The sequence below is a fragment of the Echinops telfairi genome, unplaced genomic scaffold (assembly GCF_000313985.2).
Source record: "Echinops telfairi isolate 266 unplaced genomic scaffold, ASM31398v2 ScPeMD7_7467;HRSCAF=8505_0, whole genome shotgun sequence".
NCBI lineage: Eukaryota > Metazoa > Chordata > Mammalia > Afrosoricida > Tenrecidae > Echinops > Echinops telfairi.
The window spans coordinates 9,615,153-9,630,539 of NW_022111367.1; the positions used below are offsets into that span (position 1 = coordinate 9,615,153).

Genomic DNA, 15,387 nt, shown 5'->3' on the forward strand with positions numbered 1-15,387 from the left:
ACCAGGATTTCAGCACTTCCTCTTTGTTACATTCCCCTTGATCATGCCCTACCAGGTCTCCCACACCCACCACCCCACCAATTTGGATTGCTTGTTGTTCCCTTGTCCCTGAGTTTGTTAACACCGGAAAGAAGACTTTTATCAGTCTTCTAAAGAAATATTCTTTTATATTCATAGGCAATGAAGAAGAGTATAACAATACAAATTTTTACATCGGAAAGTGTACATGATATGGCAAAGTAATACTTTATATATTATCAAGGGTTCATGGGGGAGGGGTGAGGGAGGGGGAAAATGAGCTGATGCTAGGGCTTTATGTGGAGAGCAGATGTTTTGAGAATGATGAGGGTAACAAATGTACAAATGTGCTTTATACAATTGATATATGTATGGATTGTGGAAAGAGTTGTATGAGCCCCCAATAAAATGATTAAAAAAGAATACAAATTTTTATTTTATTTAATAAGTAATATCTACTAAAAATAAAATAGTTACCTATCAAATAAAAAGAAACATTAACAAGATCGTTATTAGTTTTTGTCAAACTCAGAGATCATTTAAATCTGTATGTTTGCTACCTGAGCAATTACTTATTATACAGCATTCAAAAAATCTTTCATAATCTCACACTGAAGTGTAACCACTTTTCCAGATAATTTTCTTGCAACTTATACTCTGTGTGGAATTGTGTCTTACTTGGATTTTTTTCTCTTCTACAAAGCACAAGGTGCTGAAGGAAAACTATCTTTATAAATATTCTCTTAAATGTCTATCCTATCAGTATCTTAAATTGCACCATTTTTGCACCTGTAGGGAGTTCAGTTCAGACATGAAGTTGGAGCCTTTTCTTCTCTCTTACTTCCTCAATTGCAGACCTCCCCTACTCCTTTACACACACGACTTACTTTAAAAAAAAATCAGGAAGAGCCTTAGTGGATCATTTACCCCAGAATTCTGTAATTAGGATTCACTTTGGCCAAATTTGGGGAGTATCCACCTGAACCACATAGAAATTAATTCCCCCAGAGGTAAGAAAAAGCTCTGTTAGAAGAAAGAAGGAAATGTGTGTTGTCAGGAAATTGCCCATTACAGTTTTGTTTTGTTTTTATTTATGAGAATATACATAGATGACACAAATTTTATCATTTTACCATATTTGAGTGGCTTAAATGGCTAAGTGCTTCATTAATAGCAAAAAGGTTGGCAGTTTGAAACCCCCCTTAGTCACCTTAGACAAGCCTATCTCCTTCCAAATATACTACAGCACTGAAAAATCTATGGAGCAGTTAGTCTACTCTGCACACACAGGAGTAGAAATCGACTCAACAAATAACCACCATTGTTTTTTTAATTATTTTATAGGGGGCTCATACAACTCTAATCGCAATCCATCCATCCATTATGTCAAGCACATTTGTTGCTATAATTCTGAAAACATTCTTTCTACTTGAGATCTTGATATCAGCTCCTCATTTTCCCCACCCTCCCTCATGAACACTTGATAATTTATAAATTACTATTTTTTCATGTTTTACACTGTCCGATGTCTCCCTTCACGCACTTTTCTGTTGTCCATCCCCCAGGGAGGAGGTTATATGGAAATCATTGTGATCGGTTCCTCTTTTCTCCCCCACCTTCCCCTTAACCTCCTGGTATCACTACTCTCATTATTGGTCCTGAGGGGTTTATCTGTCCTGGATTCCCTGTATTTACAGTTCCTATCTGTACTAGTGTACATCCTCTGGTCTAGCCAGATTTGTAAGGTAGAATTGGGATCATGATAGTAGGGGTAAGGAACATTAAAGAACTAGAGGAAAGCTGTATGTTTCATCATTGCTACACTGCACCCTGACTGGCTTGTCTACTCCCTGTGACCCTTCTGTAAGGGGATGTCCAGTTGTCTACAGATAGGCTTTGGTTCCCCACTCGGCACTCCCCCTCATTCACAATGATTTTTTTTGTTCTTTGATACCTGCCTGATACTGATCCTATCTACACCTGGAGTGTTTCTTTCATGGGGGCTTTATTGCTTCTCAGCTAGATAGCCACTTCAAGCCTTTAAGACCCCAGATACTATCTCTTTTGATAGCCGGACACCTTCAGCTTTCTTCACCACATTTGCTTATGCACCTGTTTTGTCTTCAGCGATCGTGTTGGGAAGGTGAGCATCATGGAATGCCAGTTTCATAGAGCAAAGTGTTCTAGCATTGAGGGTGTACTTGATTAAAGGCCCAATGTCCATCTGCTACCTTAATCCTAAACCTATAAATATATGCACCTAGATCTACTTACCCATCGTCATATGTAAATATATTTACATATGTACATGCCTATATTTAGATCTCTACAAATGCCCTTTGCCTCCAACTACCACCATTTTTTAACATAATTTTCTGTGGCATTATTTCCACAATGTTGTGCAGTCTTTACCTTTGTTTCACAAAGTTTTTATTACCCCAGATAGAAACTTTGTACCCATTAAGAAAGAACTCCATATTCCTCCTCTACCAGCCCTTACTTGCCTCTAAACTTCTTTTGGTCTCTCTGAATTTACCTCTTCTAAGTATTCATATAAGTGGAATTACATATCTGGCTTTTGGTGCCTAACTAATTTCACTTAGCATGATATTTTCAAGATTCATCTACGTAGCTGACTTTTGTCAGCTCTCCATTCTGTTCTTCTGTGTAAGCAGGAAGCTCTTAAAATGCCCTGTCTTTCCATTTCTGTTTCTGATGACCAAGAGCTTTTTCCTAAGTCGGTGTAAGAACCTTTCTTATGTTAGCACAGTGTAACTTAGGATGTTATTAGGTGCTGCCTAGTCTGTCCAACTCGTAGCAACTCTGTGTACAACACACTGAAACACTGCCTGATTTTGCACTTCTTCACGATTGTCATTATGTCTGAGCCCATTATTGCACCCCCTGTGCCAGTTCACCTCCTTGAGCGTTATCTCTTTCCTCTGTGATTCTACTTTACCAAGCTTTGTGTCCTTTTCCAGGACGGACTGGTCTGTCTTGGTAAAATGACCCCAAAAGGACGTGAGAGGGTGTCTTAAGGAGCATTCTGACTGTACTTCTTCCAAGATAAATGTGTTTGTTCTTTTGGTAGTCCATGGTATTTTCAGTATTTCTTTGCCAGCCCCATAATTCAAATGCATGGATTTAATTGCTTATTCTTAAGTATTAGACAGGTCCCTTGATGCTTTTTTTTCCTTCCAATTATTCTTGCACTCAGTCACTCTCAGAGTGATTCTGACTCATAGCTACTCTATAGGACAGGGTAGAAATGCCCCTGTTGGTTTCAGTGGCTATAATTCTGTAGCGGGGTAGAAAGCCTGTGAAGCTCCCATGAAGCTGCTGGTGGTTTTGAATTGCTGACTTTGAGGCTAGCAGTCCAGTGCGGAGCTACTAAGCCACAACCTTTAAATTAAAATCTAAGGCTCAATTCTTACATTACCTCCTCATATTAGCCCCATCTACTTCCATTTATTCCAAATGTCCATTTGTTGACTGAATGAAGGATTAAGTGGCGAATTTACCTAGCCTTTTTACCTTTTTGATTATAAGATACTAGTTGGAGTCTTGCTTCTAAAGATAATAGAAGTTATATTTTCTTATTCTGTAGTTTCCTCAGAGGAAAATACTTAGAAATATTTTAAGTTAATTTCTGATACAATGAGAATAGTTTCTATTTTTATCTCAAGATGCTTAGCAAATGTAATTTGATTATACCAAGAGAAGAATGTTGCTATTGTTAGGTGCCATCGTGTTGGTTCCGATCCATAGCAACCCTATGACAACAGAATGAACCAGAAGAATAGATCATTTAAATTGGTTTCCAGAGTTTTAAATCATTTGATAGTAAAATGTACTGCACAGTTTGTAGTAGACATATCAGTTGTAACTTAAACCAATCTACTTTACTCCTAGTAAATAATGATTTTAGAGATTAATCAGAAAATTTTACTTAATAAAACTTTCACTAACAACAATTTTTGGGTCATCTGGTAAGAGCCTTGGTGGTGCAGTGATTATCCATCAGGCTGAGATCCATAAGGTTAGCAGTTCAAAGCCACCAACCACTCTGCAGGAGGAAGATGGGGCATTCTACTCCATAAACAGTGTCAGAAACCCAGAGGTAGTTTTACTCTGTCCTATAGGATCGCTATGAGTTGGCATCAACTTAGTGGCAATGAATTTGGTTTTGATTTTTTTGGTAATTCAGGTAAAATATGCTAATTCTAGGCGAAGTGTTTTAGGGTTTTGAGATGGGGAGTTTGTGATTTGGATGGTTTACAAAGCCAGGGTATCAGTTTTACATTCATCAGTTGATACACATTTTGTTTCAACTCATCCATTGCAAACCTCAATGTACTGTCACTTAGCCCATTCCTTCCCTGTGTTTCCATTCCTCCTCATTTCCTAACCCTCAGAAATTTGTTCTTGGGTAAATGTTGCCATTTTAATCTTAAATGTTTGATTATTCTAATATGGGATGAGCATTTCTAGGCCTTAAGAGTGACTTAGGCACATAGTCTTTAGGATTTCATCAGTCTGTCCATCCAGTGAGCTTAGGCTCTTTATGATTATATGATTCTCTCACAATGCTTTAGTTCTTAAATAGTTCATTACACATTTAGAAAAGTGTCGGTTCTCGTTGATAAATTTATTTGACCCATAAAGATGTACACCACCTACACGTTTATTGATATGATTAGGTTTAAAGATCCATGTGAAATTGGTATGCAAAAATAGAGGATGACTACATCAGATCACAAAATGGAAGTTAGCTGTATCATTACATAACTGCCAACTTGCATCATTATATAAACCAAACTATTGTGAATCATTGCCTAGCCTAGTTGACATATAACCTTAAGCATCCCAGCTAGCATTGACTCTTGCTTTGCCCCGCAGTGTCCGTTATTGTCAGATGTAAGTTGGTGATTTGCAAAATGGTTGGGTTTTAGATTTTTTTTACAATTATAAATATGAAATAATAAGATAGTCAAATGAAAAGAAGTATATGTTTGTCGCTAATTTCAGAAAGTTTTTGCTATGTAACTCGATTTTAACTATAGGTAGCTAAAGTGACTAATAAAAGGAATTATGTGCCTGTGGAAATTGGAAGCATCTTTAAAAGTACAGTGTTCTGTTATAGAATTTTACTAAATATGTAACATTTTATCTTTCGCATTAAGACATTTCAGAGAAAGAATAATTGTTTCCTAAGTTATAAAACTATATGCTTGTAGAAACCAACAGTACCAGAAAGTATTAGGTAAAAAGTAGTGGTTCTACTTTAATGAAAGAGTTTCTTTAATCTTATTCCCAAGCACCCTTTTATTTCTTATATATACTTCCAGTTTATCTGTGTATCCACAAGGATATAAAAGAATATATACCTTTTAAAAAATTCAACTGACAAATGCACACATTGTGCTCCAACTTCCTTCTTCGTTTAGCAAAATATTTCAGGCATCAGTGCACATGAAGCATGTCCTTAGCTTTGGATCTTCCTCATCCTTTTTCAGCTCTGTATCTACCTCATTCTTTTTCGTAGTTTCAAAGATGAACCATGTCTTTCCCCGTAAGCTGTTTAACCTTACATTTTTAACTACCGCTTTTTAATAATGCCTGAATATGGGCGAGGGGGACTGTTGGGGAATGGCTAGCCCCTAACAGCTAATCATGGGTTCAGTAAGTGCAATTTTACGGTTAAGATATATAAAAACAGTATTATAAAGTCATAGAGAACGAAAGAGATAGGAGAGAGAGTCAAATAAAGAAGTCAGACATATTTCATGGTAGCATGCTCACCTCCTGGATGACCATGGTCTTACCAGCCTGCTCCGCACACAGCGTGGGCCAATGGCAGGAGAGTGCAGGAGCAAGAGATGTTTGTTGCTAACCAAGCCTTATCTATCTTTTTAGGGGACATAATTACAGGTAACCTCACACTTCATAGGAAGGGGCTGTAAAATGGGCAATACGAGCAATAGGAAGGGAATATACAATGGGCATAGGCGTAACAGGAAGGGGAAGGACAAGAGTTATACATGTGACAAGAAGGGCGGACCCTAGATTCATGATGGTGGCCTAACCTTGGTCACCCTGGAGTGGGCTTGACCTCCCTGGGCTCTCCTTCAGGGAAACAATCTGCTACTATCCTTATCACAAAGGAGTGGGCCCTACTTATTGTGGGATAAACCAGTGGTGTCTGCTTGCTCTAGATGGCTGATAACCCTTAGGGAGAATAACCCCTGACCTACTTCTGTTGACCTCCAAGTATATAATCATTTGCCACGTGTAGCAAGCAGCTAAGTTTGGGATATATTTGAGGGCAACAACTTGGGAGAAATTTTTCTGTTTCCCATAATTCCCCCTTTTATTTTATATATAAAATTTAAAAGAGCCACAGGGACTACATGGTTATTTCCTATATATTGAAAGCTGTCAAGGCAAATTTAATGACCAAATTAATATAGCTAAGCCAAAAACTCAGGCTTATGGCAAATATTTTGAATCCAGGCATGGGGGATAAAGTCCCCCTATCCCCATCTGCTATTGGAGGAAGGTATGAGAGGGATTAGATAACGCGGCGAGGAGAAATAGAGCAAATAAGAATGTCTGATTCTATAGGGAGATAGAATCAACCATGTGCTCACTTTAAGGCAGCACAGCTTTAAGGAGAGAAACTGGAAATGATAGACTGACTACTGCAGGAAAATGTACTTGGACTTTATCTCCAACTACCAGAGTGGCGGCTTTCTTACTGTGGAACACTGGCTTTCCAGATTCCCTCCATACCAGTCAGGGAATGAGTCCCAGTCTTATTTCCCTCAGTGCTAGTTTCCCACAGGGGGCTTCAAAAAACTCATGAAAAGATGATGGGATTTTCCATGAATTTTATGAAGGCCCCTCCTATTAGTTAATGCACCAAATCATAATCCTCACTCTACAGGACAATAAGTGTGGGGGGAGGTCAGATGCACAGGCATTCCCTCCCCTGAAGGCAATCAGTTGCCAGACTGCTGTCTCATCCCACCGCAGGGGTGGGCCTGCTCCCTGCCTCTGGGGACAATGGACAGGCTCCTGTAGGCGGAGTTTTCACCCTACTGATAATGTTCCTATGGAGACCCAGAGACCACCCCCTAGACCACCCTCTCATTGCTATGTAACCTATAGTGCAACTCCTCCCTGTGACGTATATCTCTACCTGTAATTAGTGGGCTGGCATGCCCCCAAAAGGTATATAGGCGTGAGTCAGCGATATAGAGCTCTCTGACTACCCCCTGATCTCTTCTTGCTACTCACCCCCTAGTCACTCCCTTCTCTTCCCTCTCTCTCTTGTTCCCTTGCCCTCCTTCCCTTCCCCCTCTCTCCACGTGGACCCACCAAGCTGGGCTGAGGTGAGCAATGCTACCATGTAATGTGTCTGACTGTATCATTGTAATATCTCTTTTATCTCTCATGTTCTTGATGACTTTAATATAATACTTATATATCTCAACCGTACAATTGTGCATTACTGAACCCAGAAGTAGTATTACTGAACCAGTGAGTTCTAGTAGCGGGTGGGGCTGGTACCCCACCCCCCTCGCGCAACTTTTAATTTAATACTAAAAATAAGTTCATTAACATAGCCAATTTTCTTATCTAAACTGAATACTTCTCTTATTTGGTGGTTTAGAATATAATTCTGTTTTGCCCTTGAAGGTTTCCGATTATATTTCTTGCCTAAGTATCCAAATCTTTGTGACATTTTGCTTATAACGGTTTAATTATTCAGCCATTTTTCATTATTGAAAAGTTTTTAGTATTATAGTTTATGGAACAGAAAGGGGTTTTGAAGATTTCCAATCTAGGAATCAACCAGTTAGCTATAGGGAATGCAGAGTTATTGAACTGTTTTTAAAAATTCAGATTGCTAATGGGTAATATAAATTGACTTGTTAAAACTATACAGAATGATTTAAATGCCATGTAATTTTGCTTTTTCTTGCCTTTTTTTTAGTGCATTATGGCCACATGATTTAGTTCATTCTGGTCAGAAACAAGAAATTTGATTCATTTACATTACAAATGCTAACTCTTTAACTAAAAGACTACAGATCCTCATTCACTTTTAGATTCCACAGGCACCTCCCAAGAAAGGCCTGGCAATTGACTGGTTGATAATCAGCACTAAACACCCTGTGTAGTAGAGTGTTACATGTTACACTGACACACATGTGGTCACCATGAGTTACAATCAGCCTGATGTCAACTGGTTTTATTATCAGAAGGATATTGTGTTAAGGCTTTATATAAATTTAAGATGTTTGCTTGTATAATATCTTAGTTGTTCCCTTGATTCCTCATTTTGTAACGAGCTCTACAATTTTTATGTAGTACTTTCTCTGAGATGATAGCATAAAGATATTACAATTAACATATTGCTAGTTTGTATTCATAGATTAAACTTCATTCTCTTTTTAAAAATTAAAGCAATTAGCTAATTCTTAGATTTCCAGAAAGCATGAATTATTTATTTTATAGGGCTTTGTTTTATTTTCCTAAAGTTTATAGTCCTTTCATTGGGACTACTAGCATGCTGGTTATAGTAATAAGAAGCTTAATAGCATAGGTGATTCTGAAGTTCAGTACATTGGGTACTATTAAGTAGCATTTAAATGTGACGAGACATGCTTTATTAGGTCATTAATGTACACCTTGTGTGAATATAGAATCATAATTTTACTTCCTAAGGCATACATTAATTAACAAATAAAACATGCCCTGGAGTGTTGTCTTATGACTGTAATACAGCTAATATATTTTTAGTAATTTTTTTATTTGTATCCTGCAGTTACTCTGGGCATACGGGACCACATGCTCAGACTTTAGTGCTATTATACAATGTTAAAGAACTGTATTCTTTATTCTTACCTTTTTTTTTAAAAAAAACAAAGTTCTCCTTCACTATAAAACTTGAAAGATTTGATTCTCAGACTTTAAAAGAGGCATTTCTTTCAGAAATAACTTGAATTTACACATTCTTAACAGAAAATACCATTAATTTCACCTGGCTATTAAGTTGGGTGTTTTCCCATACTTACAGTTAAACTCTTTTTTATTAAATATAAATGTAATAAAAGACATTTACTCTATACTAGTCTAAGAAGTGTTCCCTCGAATTGGATATGTTGCTTTGCAGTTCTTTGTAGCTTTGAGTGGTCTGCTAAAGGTAAATTATATCTAAATGTCCAGAGAATTATATTCTTAAATTACTATTAGCAGTACATTTACTAAACTCGTCTTTCCTTTGTATTTTATATTGTTGTAAAGAAAGTTTTTCTCTCATAACACTGAATCATATTGGCAAAATAACGATGCTTTATTATACCATACAATATTTATTAAAATCATTTGGTTGTAGATTTTGGAATTGGAGGGTATTTATTAGAAATTTAAATTTCATTAAGTGATAAAACTGATGTGGGTGTTCATTTTCAGCCATGCTTGATGATTTCTCTTTGAACTTAAATTTTATCTCTGTTTAGGATTGTGGATAATATGCCTGTAACATGGTGTTACGATGTTGAAGATGGTCAAAGGTACTGTAATCCTGGATTTCCTATTGGCTGTTATGTTACAGATAAAGGCCATGCAAAAGATGCCTGTGTTATTAAGGTAAGTTCATAAGAAACTGTGCTACTTTAAAATACGCCTTGTTGGTCAAGTTCTGTATTGTACAAAAATTGTTATGTCTACTGAATGTATATTATTTAGATATTCTGAAGTTACTTCTATTTTAAATTTAAGCCTCCTTCAAAGCCAGAATTCACTGTCATTCAGTCAATTCTGAGTCATAGCGATGCTATGGACAGAGTAGAACTACCCCCTAGGGTTTCAACGCCTGTACATCTTCACAGTAGCAGGCTGCCCCATCATTCTCTCTCAGAGCAGCTAATTGGTTCAAACTGCTGGCCTCTTGGATAGCAGCCAAATGCTTTAACCACTGAATTTCTTAGGTTCCTTGAAGCTAAATTAATAATGTATAAATTAAACTCTACAACCAAAATAATCCAGATTCAATTTGCAACTGTGTTAGCCGAATTGACTAGAGAAACAAATCCAGTGACACACATATATGAGCTTTATATCAAGAAGTAATTATATATCAAGAAAACGTCCCAGTCCGGTCCAACTGAAGTCTGTAAGTCTGATACTAGGCTATAACTCACACAACCACATGCAGTGATGCAGAATGCAGGAAGATCAAAGTCAGTTTGTACAACGTCCTGTGGATCCGAGATGGGTGGAAACATGGCAGGGCTCCAGCAGCTCTCTGGGTGTCCAGCAAACAGGAAAGTCAAGGCAGAGAGCAGGGAAGATTTCCCTCATCCTCCTCATGAGAAGGCCATGCCCACCAGGAGGCATCATTGACATCTTGGGTACCAGCCCTACACTTTTATATATCTTCAAGTTGACATACAATTTTGTAATTACAACACATCCTCTTATCAAAGATCCCTCTAGGTTATGAACACATTTACTGAGAGTATGTTGTATACTGAATACTATGATGAGAACACAGTTCTGACCGTCTTAAAAGTTAGATCTTATATTAAAAAATATAGATAGGATATCAAAAATACCTCATTATAAGGATATTAAATCATTGAAATTTGTATTACCAGTTGGATTTACACCCCTGAAATCTTGTTTAATAATACATATACCATTTTAAAAGCCCGTTGTCATTCTATTCTTTTGTATTTAAAAATATTAATAAAATAAGATTAATAAAGGAAACTAAAAATATTTGGGAATATATAAAATAAATATATATAGATGAGATTGATTTAATCTCAATGACTATGATATGATATAGTAGAGTTTGGGCATAAAACTGGTTTTAGTGATTAGTGCTTTTATGAGAGTTGATTAGAGATGCTTGAATAAATTAGGTTATTGATTAAATGTAAGGAAAGTGTTTAAAAGTATGAAATTTAGTGTGTTCTAGCATGTAGATTCTGAAAAAAAATTTTTTAGAGGAGCTTATACCAAGGTATCAAGTAGAAAAAGTTTTAGAAAAGATGATGGCCACATCTGTACAAATATGCTCAGTACAGTTGCTGTATGGAAAGTTATAAGAGATGTCAGAGCCCCAATGAAATGTTAAAAAAAAATTTGTTGTTGTTGTATCATAAGCGAAGAGCTAGAAAACATTGTGTTCTTTTTAGCTGGTCCTAAGATTCATGTAAGAATTAGAATATTATAATGCATAATTTGTCTTTATAATTTTTGGCTGATAAAGTTTTTAAACTTAAAATTTAGGCATTTTTATGGAGAAGGATTAAAATTCTTTTCAACTTTAAATTTCATATTTGTAATGGCCCAGTTTAAAGTTTTATGTTTTAACTATTGTATAGCCATTTTCTACATTTAACGTAAGTTCTGTTCTACAGTCAGAGTTTCATGAAAGAGATACCTTTTACATCTTCAACCATGTTGATATCAAAATATACTATCATGTTGTTGAAACTGGATCCATGGGAGCAAGACTTGTAGCTGCCAAACTTGAACCAAAAAGGTAACTAAAGTGACAGAGTGTCAATAAATACAAAGTAGGCAAGTAATATAAGTAATTTGGGTCCAGTGAACTCTTCAACAGAATTTGTCATTTAGCATGGGTTTCAGTTAAACTCTCTTTCAAGAATTTCAAGTTAAACTTGAGCTATAGACTATCCAAATAAATCATACAAATAATTATTTTTCTGTCATGATAAGGGGTCAGTGTAGCTCTTTATTTTGTTTTCCAATCATAAGTGTGGAAGGGAGGACAAGCATGATTGGGGCAGTGTTCTACCTTACAGTGCAACTCTGCCTCACAATAGTTAGAATTTCTAAAGCCTTCACATAGTATTAGGTGCCAGTAGGGATTAGCTATTGAAAGACTATCTCATCAGGTTCTTCATTATTTCTTGCTATGAAAGTAGATAGGCTTTATTTGAGAAATCCCTTTTAGAGTCAGGTTTTTTTCCCCCCATGACGTTTCATTTCCTGAATTAGTTAGCCATTTGGTCACAATACTGGTGGATTGGGGGGAAGGGGCGGGCGCGAGATGGATGTCATTCAGTTATTTTTTTTAAAAGTAATTTTAAAAATAAAAAAAAGTTATTCAGTAATTTTTTTTAAAATCATGCTCTTCAGATAAAGTATTTTCAAATGTCTGTTTTTAATTTTGTACTCCATTTTTAAAAAGAAATTTCTCAAAATTTAATTTTATCACTTACCAAAACTAAACCCACTGCTGTAGAGTGAACCCCGTAGGATCCTAGAGAACTGCCCTATAGTCTTTCCAAGGCTATAAGCTGTCAGCTACATCTTTATCCCAGGTTCAAGTGCCAGACTATCACATAGCAGCTGAGCTCTTAACCACTGTGCTGCCAGAGTGCTTTTATTATGATAAAATAGAGATACTTTTAACTATATGAAGTGAATATTTCTACTGTTAAATGTGGCATGAATCATTTAACCTTTGACTCATCAGCATTGTGAAATACATACAAAATAGTTCACCTTTATTTTACCCCGTTTTTTCAAAACTGTATTGTATTACCATCTTGCCTAAATGTTTCTTCCCACAGCTTCAAGCATACCCACATAGATAATCCAGACTGCTCCGGACCCCCCATGGATATAAGTAACAAGGCTTCTGGAGAGATCAAAATTGCCTATACTTACTCTGTTAGTTTCCAGGTGAGTTTGTTTTTATCTTTAGTGTAACTCAGAAATGATTTTATATTTGTACTATTTGAGCTAATTAAAAAATATTAATGATAAAACTTGTCAAACCAATAAGCTTTTAATGAGTTGATTTTTTAGTAGTTTGTCAGTGCATCAGACTGCATAATCACTCTAAACCAGTGTTGCCCAAAGGGGGTGACATTGCCTTCCCCCACCCCTCACCAAGGGGTTGCTGAAATGATCCGAAGAGGTATAAAAGCAGATACCTACACTTTATCCTGGATTATGGGCTGTAGTACAAACATTTTTCATTGCCGGGGGGTAGGGGGGGCGGGGGGGCTGAGAAACTTTTTTTTTTTTTTTTCTAAAAAGAGAACAGTGGGCCAAATTAGTTTGGGAACCTGTGTTCTAAACTAAGTCTTAGTTTAAAGGAGAAGATATAAGAGATTGGAAAATTAAGCCAGATTAAGTGTTGAGTGTGTCATACTGTGTAAGACAAATAGTAGAAAGTAAGCATAGATGATGGTATTGAAATGTCAACAATATATTCAAAAGCATTTGGGAAATTGATTTTTTTTAAATCACTATTTGAGTATAAGTGTAAATGGAAAGTTTATTTTTGATAAGTTATTTGTAATGCACTAAAGAACTTGAAAGAAGTGTTTTCATTAATGGATACCTTTCTCAAGAGGAATGTAAAAATTTTGAGACTCTTCGACCACATTCTATCTCTTTAAAAATGAAAATAGTTTTTGAGAAACGATGTACAAATGCGCTTTACACAATTGATGTGTGTATGGATTGGGATAACAGTTGTATGAGCCCCTAATAAAATGTTTTTAAAAAAATGAAAATAGTTCAGCCATCCATTATGTCACGACATTTACAGTTACTATGTACAGTTTAGTTTTGCCAGCCTCATGCAGAAGACAGTCTCTATTTCGCTCTAATTATTGAGCTCAGTGTTGGTAACTACTAACAGATGCTTACTGTGCCAGAGTGATTGACTGTGGCTTGGATAAGTAGATGTCCCATAGGCTTAGATAGAAGGCATCCCAGAGAGTAAAGAATATGTTATTCCATTTAGTTATTTTCTGAAAAATTTAAATACTACTGTAAATTTTTATATCCAAAATACCTTTACTAATTATAAATTTAAAGCAAGACTTAAAAAATACAAGTACCTATGTATTGTTAGGAACTCCTAAGTATTTTTTATTTAGTGTTTAATCTCCTAATTTCTCCTAGACTTGAATAAGCCTAAAATTGAGTCTCAAGTATGATATCATACCCTCGTTATTATAATTAGAAGTTGCAGTTGTTGATTAATGGAAAGACGGACAAGTGGTGAATTGAAGTTTTGAAATTCATACAGTCAGTAAATGCATTTTTAAGGTCTCATTTGTTTTTTCTCCCCTCCCTTCCCTGTAGGAAGATAAAAAAATCAGATGGGCATCCAGATGGGATTATATTTTGGAATCTATGCCTCATACCCACATTCAGTGGTTTAGGTAAGAGTACAGTTAATTGACTTTATATTTTCTGCTGCTTCTAATTTTTGTCCCTTTGAACATCTCATTTGATCTCTGATCCTTTCCCATTATTCCAAAGTTTGGACTTCTGAATCAGATAGACTTTGGTTCGAGTTCTAGCTTTAAGTGAGTCAAGGCAAATCACTTTTTCAGTATGTCTCCTTGTCTAGAAATCGTTACCTCATAGGATCTTGATGAGGATTAAAGCAGATAATTAAATATTGAATTTAAGCAAGTTAGCTGTCAAATAAGAGTGCCAAATAAATAGTTATTGTTTTTACTGTTGTTGGTTTTTCAATCATTATTCTTTTCAAAGCATGACTCAGAAGTTTTATATAGAAAGTTATTTATGGTGCCATTACTTTCCCTTTTCTATTAAGCTAACTAATCCTTTTGGTACTCACTAATTTTCCCTGTACATTTGTTCTTCGGTAAACTTGTGAGGGTGAGGATCAGTTTTTAATTCCTTGCCATTTGGCTGCAGTGATTCCGAGCGTAGTTATTTAATGATGTTGGCCAGGAGAAACGGTGGCTCTGCAGCGCACAAGTCTGCATCCTTCTCACTGTGGTGGTGCCCACAGCCCTAAGTAGACAGCAGAAGTACTGTGCGTAAACTGAGAAAGCCACAGCAAGGGAACATGGGAGAGCATCGACTATTGAATTTGTTGAGTTATAGGTAATAAAGTTCATATTCAAATTGATCAGAGCCATTTAATGTTACTCAGTAAGCCATTGTACATCAAGTTTCACTATTTCAGAAGTTCAACTAGAAATGAATCATGGTGTGCTTATTTCTACAGCATAATGAATTCCCTGGTTATCGTCCTCTTCTTATCTGGAATGGTAGCTATGATTATGTTACGGACTCTACATAAAGATATTGCCAGATATAATCAGATGGATTCTACGGTGAGTAGAAACTTTTAACCACTCACTGGCCAACAGCAGTCATTATGTTTACTTTGGAACCAGCCTAAATAGCTTTAGGCAGAACTGCCTTTTAAAATGTGATATTGAATTTAAGAAAATGGTAACGATTTGGTATTCTCTAGAAATGTCCTCAGCATTCTAGAGACAAAGATAGATCCCCAGAGCTGAACTAGTGGTCATACTCTGA

The 15,387-nt window shown here is 36.2% G+C and overlaps 1 protein-coding gene across 1 annotated transcript in view; it reads left to right on the top strand.

The window, feature by feature from the left end:
* Positions 1-15,387, top strand: part of TM9SF2 (transmembrane 9 superfamily member 2) — a 71,824-nt gene that overhangs the window by 29,774 nt on the left and 26,663 nt on the right. The window contains exons 5-9 of the mRNA XM_004704277.2: positions 9,546-9,675; positions 11,457-11,581; positions 12,639-12,750; positions 14,170-14,249; positions 15,071-15,179. Coding sequence (XP_004704334.1) covers positions 9,546-9,675; positions 11,457-11,581; positions 12,639-12,750; positions 14,170-14,249; positions 15,071-15,179 — 556 coding nt within the window. The remainder of the gene's footprint in view (positions 1-9,545; positions 9,676-11,456; positions 11,582-12,638; positions 12,751-14,169; positions 14,250-15,070; positions 15,180-15,387) is intronic.